The 12761-nt window shown below is 37.2% G+C and overlaps 1 protein-coding gene across 1 annotated transcript in view; it reads left to right on the forward strand.

Moving 5' to 3' along the window:
* LOC123872834 (fibroblast growth factor receptor 3-like) overlaps window positions 1–12761 on the forward strand; it is a 109584-nt gene that overhangs the window by 16884 nt on the left and 79939 nt on the right. Inside the window, exons 6-8 of the mRNA XM_045917393.1 lie at window positions 816–1093; window positions 1664–1713; window positions 1792–1955. Of these exons, the coding sequence (XP_045773349.1) occupies window positions 816–1093; window positions 1664–1713; window positions 1792–1955 (492 nt within the window). The remainder of the gene's footprint in view (window positions 1–815; window positions 1094–1663; window positions 1714–1791; window positions 1956–12761) is intronic.

Below are 12761 nucleotides of genomic sequence, written 5' to 3' on the forward strand. Positions count from 1 at the left end.
ATGTAGAGTGCAGTGTGTAAAGAAAAGAGTCTATTCCAATTTCCACCGTTTACAACTAATAACGTCATTGTTCAAATTTATTAACTAGCCGGCAAAGCTCAATTTAAAAATTTGCCTTTTTGTATTTTTTTTTAAACCATGTACACCGAGTTTAATGGAAACAAGCATCAAAATAAGAAGGTATATTGTGACCATGTACCAATTTCATCAAAATTGATTCAGCAGTTTAGCCGTGAAAAGGTAACAGACAAACAGATAGACGTACGCATTTTCCTTTCGTATTCACCTTATAATTATTACATCGATTTGGTAAGGTTGCAATTCCATGCTCGGAACTGCTTCTTTAATATTTTTTTTGGAATTTGAACGACTCTCGCGCGTTCCCCATTTTACGTTGATTGTTATAAGTATGTCAGAAATCTTCACGGAAGTGCCAACAACAACTGTTCAAAGTTCCAAATTAATCGGACGAATAAACCCTAGAGAGATTAAAAGTTCAGGCGACAAAGTCATCCAGCCAAAGAACTGTATCTGTCAGTCATTCAGTTCAGTATAATAAGCGTGCGTTTCCACTGAAGCGCAACGGAGCTGTCTAAAAGATTAAAGTAGATGACTTGATAAAATAATCATTTTAAACAAAAACATACTTACATAATATGATAATTATACATTAATGTTAATACGAAAGATTGGTTTATTTTGAACATGTATTCAATTACCTATGTGAAAATTCCTATGATGATAAATTTGGAGCTTGAAGTCGGAAAAAGTGTCTAAAGGGATCTTAATAATGTCTTGTAATATTTTGCCCACAGTATAGGCAAAGAATTAGTTAGACCGAACGCACAGCACGGCCGCGCATGGTACCCTCACATAGTCACACGTCGATTTGACGCTCTAGGCTTCGTTGTTGTACCTGAGACTTTACAATGGAGACTGCTACCATTAACCGAGCGGAGCGGAGGGCGGAGCGGGGCCCAGGACAGTGATGGTCCTACCCGGAGTATTGTGCTAGATGTGAAATTAGAAGCGCGTGTCAGCTTGGTGGATGATCGAGGCTGCGTGGGCCCAGCGGGAAACGCTACCGCTTATGGTTTGTACCAATTATTTTTCATCAAAAATATAATTGAAGAAGCAGTCATAATTTCATAAAGTACGTATGTATGTATATATTTTATTGCATTACAAAACACAAATGACAAGTGACAGGGACAATCCAAAAGGCGAGCATCTTCAACAAGACGTTCTTTGTCTATTCCACTAAAGTTACGTTAGTAACGTAATAAAGTAGTGAGACTAGCTCAAAAGTTCTCGTAGCAAATGGCAAGTGATAAAAAAAATCTTGCACTCGTTAAAAATATTATAAAGATACAGTTGTCGTATTAGTTGGTTGAGGTTCTCAACTTTATCTAGAGATATATTAAGATATATATACATAAGATTTGTACGTCTGTCCATATTTTATAGAATTCGCATACAGACGTCTACAGTTATAACATTATCTTTTTCCTCGTTTATTTTTGGCCCTTAGTAGTCTTAAATCAGCACGAAAGACGTATGAAGTCACGTATGAATTATTATTTATTGGAATCAGGCAGAGATTTTTAACAAGTATGAAACATTTTATGTTACTACATAATATCATGTTATAATATTGTTTCAGATCCTTCATTACTAAAACCTCCAATACCAGTACCAGGTTTCCATTTCCAAGTAAGTTATTTCTTCTTCGACGACATGTTTGATAGACTCACGAAACAACATACATGGTGACATTTTTTCAAATGGCAGGCTCTCTGGGCAGTGTTCGGCGGCGCCTGCGTACTAGGTATGGTCGTGATACTAGCGTTCAGCGCTCGAGCGGTCAAGCGTGTGCTGAAGGAATTCCGCTCGGAGCCCGTGCCCGCTGCACTACAGCCACTAAGACCGCGCCCGAATTGGTTCCCGCTAGACGCGTGAGTAGCTAGTATTAAGTTTTTAATTAGTCTTTCAGTATTACCGTTGTTAATCAAAATAGGATTTCATACAAGTTTGTGTAAAGAAACCCTGAAAGTTAATTTACTCTTTATTGAACGTACCTACCTACCTAAGGCGCCATCACCACGGCCGACAGAATCTACGTAACTATCGCCGCGATTGTATAGCCCTGTAGCGATTAGCCCAATATTGTATATCAAATCTTTGAAAAGAGCAACCGCCGAGTTTCTTGCTGGTTCTTCGCGGTAGGAAAGGCGTTCCGAACCAGTGGTAGATGCTTTTGACGATTCAAAAGAACTTGTAAAAATCTAATTGAATAAAAATATTTTGAGTTCAAATTTTAATTAGAATAGAGTTTCCAAGTATCGAATTTTGTCACACGGCGCGGTATTTTGGCAGACTATCGCCTCGATTCTCTCATCTGTGGAGCTGGTCCCTAGTGAAAGTATTAACCTGTATCTTCATTTTTGCCCTTCAAATATTTGGATGCACGCTGTTGGAATAGGACGCAACCTGGTTCCAAACCGCCCCACCCTAAAAAAACACTCGATTATAAAATTTTCGTACTATCCCATGACAGTGAATTTGCTATGTATATATTGAGGCTTAACCAAGTTTTTTGGCGTGACAACGTCTTATAATTCGATAGAGCCGGCTGCACGCACGAAAAAACATGACTCATGCGGCGTTACCTCGCTCTGAGGCGTTCCATGTAAGGCTTGAAGTGCAAGCGAGAGCGCGGAACGAGCGACAAAAAAGAACAATCGACCTTTGTTGTCACGTTCAACTATCGTCAGTAAACCGACTTTACAGACAACCAATTTTTTTTTTTAAATAAAAAAGCGAGCAAACGAGCAGGTGGGTCCTGATTAGTGATTACCACCGCCCATACATATTATATTTGGTAGTACCAGAAGAACCGCATTGCATTGCCGGCCTTTCGGTAATTTCGGGCGTGGCTATTTACCACCCTACTGGTAAAGCCGTACTGCTAAGCGATTTAGCGTTCCGGCACGATGCCGTGTAGAAACCAAAGGAGTATGGGATTAATAAAAAGTGCCAAAACCCTTCCAGGTTAGCCCACTTCCATCTAGACTGCATCATCACTTACCACCAGGTGAGATTGCAGTCAAGAGCTAACTAATTGTATCTGAATAAAAAAAAAATTAAACGTCCAAACACGGTTAGTATGCGAGCTTCTATGGAAAACTAGCATGTGACGTCACAATGATTTGACATGCTTTTTTCGCACTTTTCGACTCGCACTTGGCGGGTTTTTAACCCCCAACCCAAAAAGAAGGGTATTATAAGTTTGACGTGTGTATCTGTGTATCTGTCTGTGGCATCGTACCTCATAAACGAATGGACCGATTTTGATTTAGTTTTTTTTGTTCGAAAGGTGGCTTGATCGGGAGTGTTAGTTAGTCCTAGAGTCAGTTAGAGTTTTAGTTATAATCAAAGAAAATCGGTTCAGCCGTTTGAAAGTTATCAGCTGTTTTCTAGCTTTCTTATAGAGAAACCTTTATATGTCGGGGGTTTTTTAAATTTTAAGTTATTTTATGATAACCTTCAATAGGCGTTTCAATTTAATTTACTTCAGAGATTGTGTTCAACAGAATTAGCCACAATCTCCAACCGATTTCGCAGTCATTACACAAGAGATAGGATCAGGATGGATCGGAGGCGGAAGTTATCGGCCCATTGTATCGGTTCGATTCCCGGCTGATGTTATCTCCGCGAGCTAATTTGAATACGGCAGCTTTCTACTGTTTTTCTCATGAGCTTGTTTTTGTAAGACCGTGTTACGAGATCATTGAGTAACTATGATATTTTTTTTAGGAAGTTTCCATTATGTAAGGATTTGAGTTTTTAATCTTTATAGATTTCATAGTGTAATTTTTTTTAATGATAACTTATTATCATCGTGACCAACCCTTCTATGGCTCATACCTGAAAACGGGTTTTCTCTTAGAGAACATTATGGAGAACTCTCGGATATGCAGGTTTACTCACGATGTTTTCCTTAAATACCATTAAAGCAAGTGGTCCTAACTTCGAGAAGTTTGAAGGTGTATACCCGGAATCAAACCCAGACCCACCGATTAGAATGCCGGCATCTTATAATTACCCTAGTTGGAGGCACTAGGGGTTTAATTTTCAAAAATCCTTTCTTAAAGTGTAAATGTGTAAAATATTGCATGCCGTAAGGCTAAATTTGGCTGTACTTATATATAAGCTTAGATTAAGACCAATGTATATACCCTGCAATAAATTGATTGATTGATTGATTGATCGATTGAAAGTTGCCTTCAAATTACGGAAATATAATATAATATATAAATATATCTCACCCTACTTTGAAATGTCACTGTTCACACTTAGATGTAATAATATTACTTTACGGATTTCTGCATGTCAAATTTCAGCCCAATCCGTCTAGTAGTTTGAGTTGTAGGTACCTACGTTGATAGATCAGTCACTCAGTCACCTTTTCCTTTTACTTATTTAGATTTGTACATCAATTAGATATATAGAAAAATTCAAATTAACAATCACACCGTAGCCCGAGGAATGTATAGCCGTCACATTCTAAAATAACGAAACATAATATTTTCGCAAGATGCGACTGTGAGCGTACGAAAACTTCACATTTGCCACTCTACAGTCGCTCCCACAATGATCCATTATGCAAGTGGCGCTATTAAAGCCAGAAACACAAACAACGTGCAGAGGTACTCCACTGCCTCCCTAGCACAGTGCTATAATATAATTTCTCTGGTCTAGTCTGATAGGAGGCTTCGGCCGTGGCTAGTTACAACCCTACCGGCAAAGCCGTGCCGCCAAGCGATTCAGCGTTCCGGTACGATGTCGTGTAGAAATGAAAGGACTATGGGTTTAATGAAAACTGCCATACATACCCCTTCCAGGTTAGCCCGCGTCCATCCTAGACTGCATAATCACTTACCACCAGGTGAGATTGCAGTCTAGGGCTAACTTGTATGTGAATTTTAAAAAAAGTGTCCTTATAAAAGTTTTATTATATTAGAAGGTACTATTAAGTATTCTATGATAATACAAAGGAATTTGTCCGCAACCCAACGGTCAAGAAGCGAACTGCACAACCGTAGGTAGGCCTTATATCGAAAAAAAACACACACGCTGCGCTTGCGCTATTCATTCAACTTATTGCCAAAATACTTTCTCGTTTATGTATCAAAATATCGCGATGACTGTGTTCGTTTCCGTTTTGCATTCAAATTGAAAATCATCTAGGTATTATAAACAAAAACAATCGCGTTAGTTGAGCTGCGCTCGCGTTTTGTTGTATTTATTTCTGTCTTACTGTTAAATTATTGACAGTGTCAGTGAATGATTTACTGACCAGAAACCGCGTTAAGTTCGCCGAAAAAAGTTTGGGGTTTCACATGGCGGTTTCTGTAAAGAAATCCTGTAGTCGTCGACACACCGCGCTGCCGATGCCGCCGTGCGTTGCGTTTGTATCAACCTTTAACCAGCCGCCGACGCAACGGCGATGATTTTAACGATTATTTCATTATTATAATATAGTTTTTGATTGCTTTTGGTTTTATTGCTTAATGTATAATCTTTGTAGATAGGTACGTGAGGAGAGAATGGAGAGTATAGAGAAGGCATCTTCAAAAGAAAAAGGATGGTCCAAGTTTAGTCTCTAAATTAATTTTGATGCAAGTACATATAAGTCATTGTTTGAGAGGTTTTCATTAATATACCTTTCAAACTCGCAACCCCCACACCTTTAAACTTTAGGGTGTTGCAACTACCTACATATTTGCAACGACACTAAGTGTCTGGCAATGCATGTCATAATTTCTAATACTATTCCGAAGAAAATATTAAAAACTAGCTGATACCCGCGACTTCGTTCGCGTGGATGTAGGTTTTTAAAATTCCCGTGGGAACTCTTTGATTTTCCGGGATAAAAAGTAGCCTATGTGCTAATCCAGGGTATAATCTATCTCCATTCTAAATTTTAGCCCAACCCGTCCAGTAGTTTTTGCGTGAAGGAGTAACAAACATACACACACACACACACACACACACACATACAAACTTTCTCCTTTATAATATTAGTGTGATTATATATATATAGGCTTTTTAATTTGTCATAAGATTTTAGACTACTTTATTACCTGTTAAGCTGTTATCTCCCAAAGCAACCAAAATCCAAACTTCATAGTCGAAATACGCAAAGAAACTTTCAAATTTTATAAAATAACGTAGGTCTGGCACGCGCTGGCTCTCTCTATAATAGCTTTTCTAATATCATTGAGCTATTAAGGCTACAAATTGCCCTTTGGCGCAAACCATCTGATCAAGCGCCCTGCAGCGAGTGGGCGGATCGGTTAAATGATGCCTATTATGGCAACATAGCACAGCGTGTCAAAGTGCTGAATACATAAGGGAATGACATTCAAACTCTTGTAATGATTGCAAAATGATCTCACGATATCATGACGTCATTATAATCTTTAGTTAGAATAGCCCAATGTGAATAATAATAATGGGATTGGACCAATATTTTTGGTACCTATTACAATCAATCAATTTATATTTTTCAATATTACAGTGCAATGTTACAAATAAATGTTAGGTAGGTAATTAGGTGAGTAAATTATTTATGTGTGCTCGCGTGGAATCAAAAACACTGGCTGCATGTTCGCGCTGACCAAATTAAGTAAGTAACTTAATTTGCGCTCGCTCCGCTTGCGCTAATCTTCATATTTATTCCTAAAATAAATTCTCATTTATGATAACATAAAAATATAAATACATCACAAAAACTTTTTCGCGATGGCTTTTACTCGCTTTTGCCCATAAGTTATAACTTTATGGCCAATATCATAATTGAGTTTCAGAACATGATTTTTATTTCAGTGCAAATTGTAGGTTTAATTTTAATAAAATTTTAGATAAAGTATGCCACCTATAAATTAAAATAATCAAGTACTTATACATTAGTAAGTATTAAGACTTACATAATTGAAATAAATTGAAATTCATCCGTTTGTGAAAAAATATCACAATCCTAAACCTCCAATTTCTGACACGAGAGGTCAGAAAAGGTACTTAATATCACAAAGGTTTAAACGCATATCTAAAAGCATTAGCACATGGTTTCCAAATAGGAAGGTACATATAAAACATTTTGATGGTCAATTAGGCACTTCAAAAAATGTCAAGCCTTTTGAGATGGAACTGTATGGAAGGTCATTCGTCACTTGCGAAAGAAATGAAGTCATTGCGAGTAAATACTAAATAGTGAAGTGGTGATAGCCTATGGTTAGGAGGTCAGCTTCAATTTATGGGATCTGGAATTTGACCTCTAACTTTATTTCATCCTCAACACCTGGATGCCTGGTGCACTCGCAACCGCCCGTTATGCCAGATCCTTTTTTCCACGCACATGTTAACTGTGGAATCAACTCCCATCACCGGTGTTCCCACCAGATTACAACAAGGGGTTATTCAAGGGGCGGCCCAACAAATTCCTGAAAGACCGGCAACGGTACTGCAAATGTTTATGGGCGGCGGTAGTCACTTAACATCAAGTGACCGGCCTGCTCGTTTGCTCGCTATTTTTATTTAAAAAAAAAGGTTTTAAATATCACTTACTTTAACGGCGAAGGAAAAGATCGTGAGGAAACCTGCATGCCTGAGATGCTGCAAAATGTTCTCAAAGGTGTTTGGAGTCTGCCAATCTACACTTGATCAAAGCCGAGGCGGCGCAGTTAGAACTATTTTCTTTCTTCTAAAATCAAATATTTCTACGGTCTTCATCTAACTATTATAGAAAGCCTAGGATTTAATTCAGATTAGGTAAACTAAAAGTAATAGGTAAAGCGAAAAGTTATTTTAAATACCGTTACAGTCTTGTAAACCATAATAACTTTATTGATAAATTGAATAACTTTACCAATCAAATTCTAAATACCCTTCAATCTAAGAGTCTTCGAAACCACTTGAGAATCAATGAATAGAGGCCTATAGAGGCAAACAAATTACTAAATAGTTAATACCTAGATTACCTAGTTATAGTACCTAATTGGTTTAGTTTTTAATTGTTTTAGTTGAATAGCACCCTTACATTTTCCTTCCATTAAATAAAGAAAATAGCAAACTAGCATCATAAAAATCAAGCTCCAAGGACTAAAGTCTTGTGTCTGAGTAAAAAAAAGATAAGTCAATAAATCTTTAATAACTTACAGTGTTTACAAACTTTAGTGTACGGTGCTGCCTCCTGATGACAGTGTCTTCCCATGCATTGTAATAACATATAACCACTTATTATAATTTATTTGGACAAGGTACTGATAGATATATTGATTGATATCTACATTTAGTATACTGAGAACTATTGTAGTATAATGTAAATGGAAGCTGATTCCACTATGTAGTTACAATCTGACCCAACCGGGAATCGAATCCGAGACCTCTTGTCCTAGTGCTTAGTCAGACGATTGAATCATACGCGGAAAAATTGCAAACGTAGTTATCACAGCGTAAATACATACAGTGAGACCACTCACGACACCCTTGATGTTTGCGAATTAGCTTTAAGTCGTAGCGTCTACAATCTACTACTCGAATGATGACCCACTACAAAAAAAAAAAAACGGTCACGCACAAAGGGTTCCGAACCATGGTATAGGAAATCTCAAACCAGTATAGTGTAGTACAAATTTGTAAGTTAATGACGGACAGCGCCAGCTTGATGTGATTTAGTAAACTAATTTGATCTCAAATTTTTCGTGATATAATCATAAATTCACGGTTTTCTGATTTTTTCCTTTAGTTGTGCTACAAGACATTGTTACCTGCCTACCATGAATCTAGGTCATCGGGTGTACTCTATAGGTTTTGCCAGACACGACAGACAGACAGACGGACAGCGAAGTGAGGGTAGCGAATAGACGGGAGCGAATAAGGGTTCCTTTTTTCCTTTCAAGGTGCGGAACCTTACAAACAATTAAAACTTTATTCTGTCTACTTCTGTCATTAGCGTGATCGTTGTAATCCATCTCTCGTCTTGTGATCCCACAGAATTGAAGTGCCTAGACGTCTTCATCGACCTACTGTTTGAAGTATCTGTTTAGGCTGTGGTTACATCGTGAGCTACCGCCGACGACCCAGTTAACTTCATGTTGTTTACCCGGTCTAAACCGATTTTGATGGCATCATATCTGATGTAATATAAGATTAGCATCCGTACAAGACCCGAGATTAGTATCAACTTGAACTTTCATTTGTCTGTCGTAATGTAGGCTAAGGTAATACCTAACAATAACAAGTGAAACATATAAACTGTAATTTCCCCTGGTGGCCTAACCCTAAAACCTTAAAGACGTTAGAGTAAGAAAGAACCAGCCAAGTGCGAGTCGGACTCACGCACCGAGGGTTCCGTACCGGGTTTTTTTCGACTTTTTGCACGATAAATCAAAAACTATTATGCATAAAAATAAATAAAAATCTGTTTGAGTGTACAGTTACAGCCCTTTTATATGATACCCCACAAAATTGATTGACCTACCTACCAGCCCATGATTCTAGGTCAACGGGGATTACCCTATAGGTTTTCTTGACAGACACGACTGACGGACAGACGGCCAGACAGACAAGCAGAGAACGAAGTAATCATAGGATCACTTAGCGCCTTATAGAAGAGTTCCTTATTATTAGGATCTATAATAGTTACTGAGAAAATTGGCAACTGCTTTTTAATATCTTCTGCATTGCTTTCTGGTACCAACCCTAAAATATTATATTTTGTTTCCATTTCTTGGATAAAAATCTTCCATTTATAATAATTGTACTACATTTATGCAGTCCCATAAAAATAAGTAGTGTCCGCTTGGAATTTGTAGCTACCTACTTTTGTTTTATAGTTTTTTGTAGCGGAACAAATGAAAATTAGAATAATACATCACTTTTTAGATTCCTTTAAAGTTTAACAGGGCTCTCTCCGTCACTCGTTTCCACTCGTTTCATACAATCGTAGTTCCAATTTCATTTGAATATTAAGCAACCAAAGTCCATGAAATTTTGCAGACATATTCTAGAAACTAATATCTGTGTCTGTGGTGTTTTAGATTTTTCTAAAAAATATGTAGTTTTAAAATTTCAGGGGCTCCAAGATTTGTATGAAAATTTTTAAGACCACGTAACTTTGAAACCAAATATTTTAACAGAAATCTGGAAAACCACAGACATAGATATAAGTTTCTAGAATATGTCTGCAAAATTTCATGGACTTAGGTTGCTTAATATTCAAATGAAATTGGAACTACGATTGTATGCAACGAGTGGAAACGAGTGACGGAGAGAGCCCTCTTAAACCTTAAACACTTGTATTTGTATCCTACAAACTTTTACTTCTCCAGAGTTTTTTTTATTCTACACTCAGTTACAAACGATAAACAGTACATTGCGTTCGGCGCGTGCGGCTGGTAATATCTACTTAATGTGCGATCATCATCAATCACTAGTAGGAAATTACCTGAGACTACAGGCCCGCTTATTGAGAATAGGTTAGTTATTAGGTAAGTAGTGCATTTCGCTACATTTGCCTATGAAGTCATGTCCGATTTGATGGCTTTGATCACAATGACGTAAACGATCTATGATTACCTACTTCATACGAATGAACCAAGAATACTGATCGGTTGATTTCACTGTAATTTCTACTTTATTTCTTGTATTGTGTAATATTTTAGCATTTTACCATCGTTTTACATGTAGATAATGTCTTCCTTACCTGAATCAATTTATTATCTATGGAGTTATCCTATAGCCACGTTTTCAACGCTGACGCAGCGACGAGATAACAGAAAAGCCGTGCACTGTTAGGCACTCTACAATTTAGTGCAAGATATAAAAGAAATGATTCCATTATAGATGGCCTAAGTCATTGCAGACAGGCTTTTGGTAATGCGATAAGTGGCAGATAACTAACACAGTACGTTTTAATTTTTTTTTTATTATATAAAAATAAATTGTACATAAAAATAGAAACTGCTTCATAAACCTTTTTTTTATTTTATTCAGGTACAAGTTATGCCTTGACTGCAATATCACCTTGTCATAAGACGTGAAGATGCAGTCTACGATGGAAGTGGGCTAATTTTTAATGGGTATAGCAGTTTTTATGAAACCCATTTATCTGCAACTTTGCAATGCCTAAAAATACTAGTCTGTGTTAATAATATGTTTCAAATAATATGTATAACCTTTCGCTGCTTCAGCCATGAAAGTGCGGCTTAAAGAATCGCACCTTCTATTAAATAAGTGCCAAACTAGTCTTTGCCTCTAATCCGTCTAATTAGGTGTTCACTATTCAGTGAATGAACTCCAACCATTTTATATTGCCACTTAAGTTACTACTAATGCTCTCTTTACCAATGATTATGTTATCGAGTATGAGTTCATCTTACATGCATCGGCGAGAAAAAAAGAATATGGATTATGTTGAAACTTAATTTATATTACATGCGGTCCAAGTTAAAAGCTTTTGAGAAAGTATGTAAAATCGTAAACTCTATGTCAGCCGTTTTTCTTCCACAGACGAGTATATAATATATGAAAACGACAAAAAAAAATATAATTTTTTCCTGAATTTAGTGAAAAAATATAGTACTGGTTAATTTACTTTCAGCAAAAACTCATGCCAATCTTGTGGCCGTGTACGTTGTTGTGTGTGTCCTTATTAAAAAAATGATGCAAATCGATCACCAGATACTTCTGAAATATCGGTAGGTAGACTTGCCTACTACCTATACACTAATTTCTCCGAGGTACTCAATTCGGTGTATAATTATGGAAAAACACGCATCGAATTTAAGAATCTCTTCCTTTTTATTTTTAAACTAGCCGATGCCCGCGACTTCGCCCGCGTGGATTTAGGTTTTTCGAAATCCCGTGGGAACTCTTTGATTTTCCGGGATAAAAAGTAGCCTATGTGCTAATCCAGGATATTATCTATCTCCATTCCGAATTTCAGCCAAATCCGTCCCGTAGTTTTTACGTGAAGGAGTAACAAACATACACACACACACACACACACATACAAACTTTCGCCTTTATAATATTAGTGTGATTTTCTGATTTTTAAACAGCGCGTAACCAAACGCTTTTTTTATAACTTGGACCGAAAACGATTATATTCATACAAGATGTACTCGGTACGTAGATGTACTGTACTTTTTTTGAGAGCGACCTGGCGTGTATTTTAGAATACACACGTAGTTAACTAAATATACCCTGCAACGGATGTATCAATGCAATGGTTAATGCACATGCGCATAGCGATTGAGATTTGAGATACATATGATATGAGTTTGAGCAATAATATGTAAGTAATGTAATTTGTGTTGAGAAATTACATTCTCTGACCGGACCGGTGTGTCTCATGACTTGCATGTTTAGAGCCACGGAACTTCACACTAATATTATAAAGGAGAAAGTTTGTATGTGTGTGTGTGTGTGTGTGTGTGTGTGTGTATGTTTGTTACTCTTTCACGCATAAACTACTGGACGGATTGGACTGAAATTTAGAATGGCAATAGGTTATACCCTGGATTAGCATATAGGCTACTTTTTATCCCGGAAAATCAAAGAGTTCCCGCGGGAATTTTAAAAAACCTACATCCACGCGAACGAAGTCGCGGGTATCAGCTAGTTATATATACGTTAAATACTCGTAGCAATGAAATGTACATCAGGTATTAGACGTTAAACGTTATTCTTAACGT

Source organism: Maniola jurtina, chromosome 15, assembly GCF_905333055.1.
Source record: "Maniola jurtina chromosome 15, ilManJurt1.1, whole genome shotgun sequence".
Lineage (NCBI taxonomy): Eukaryota > Metazoa > Arthropoda > Insecta > Lepidoptera > Nymphalidae > Maniola > Maniola jurtina.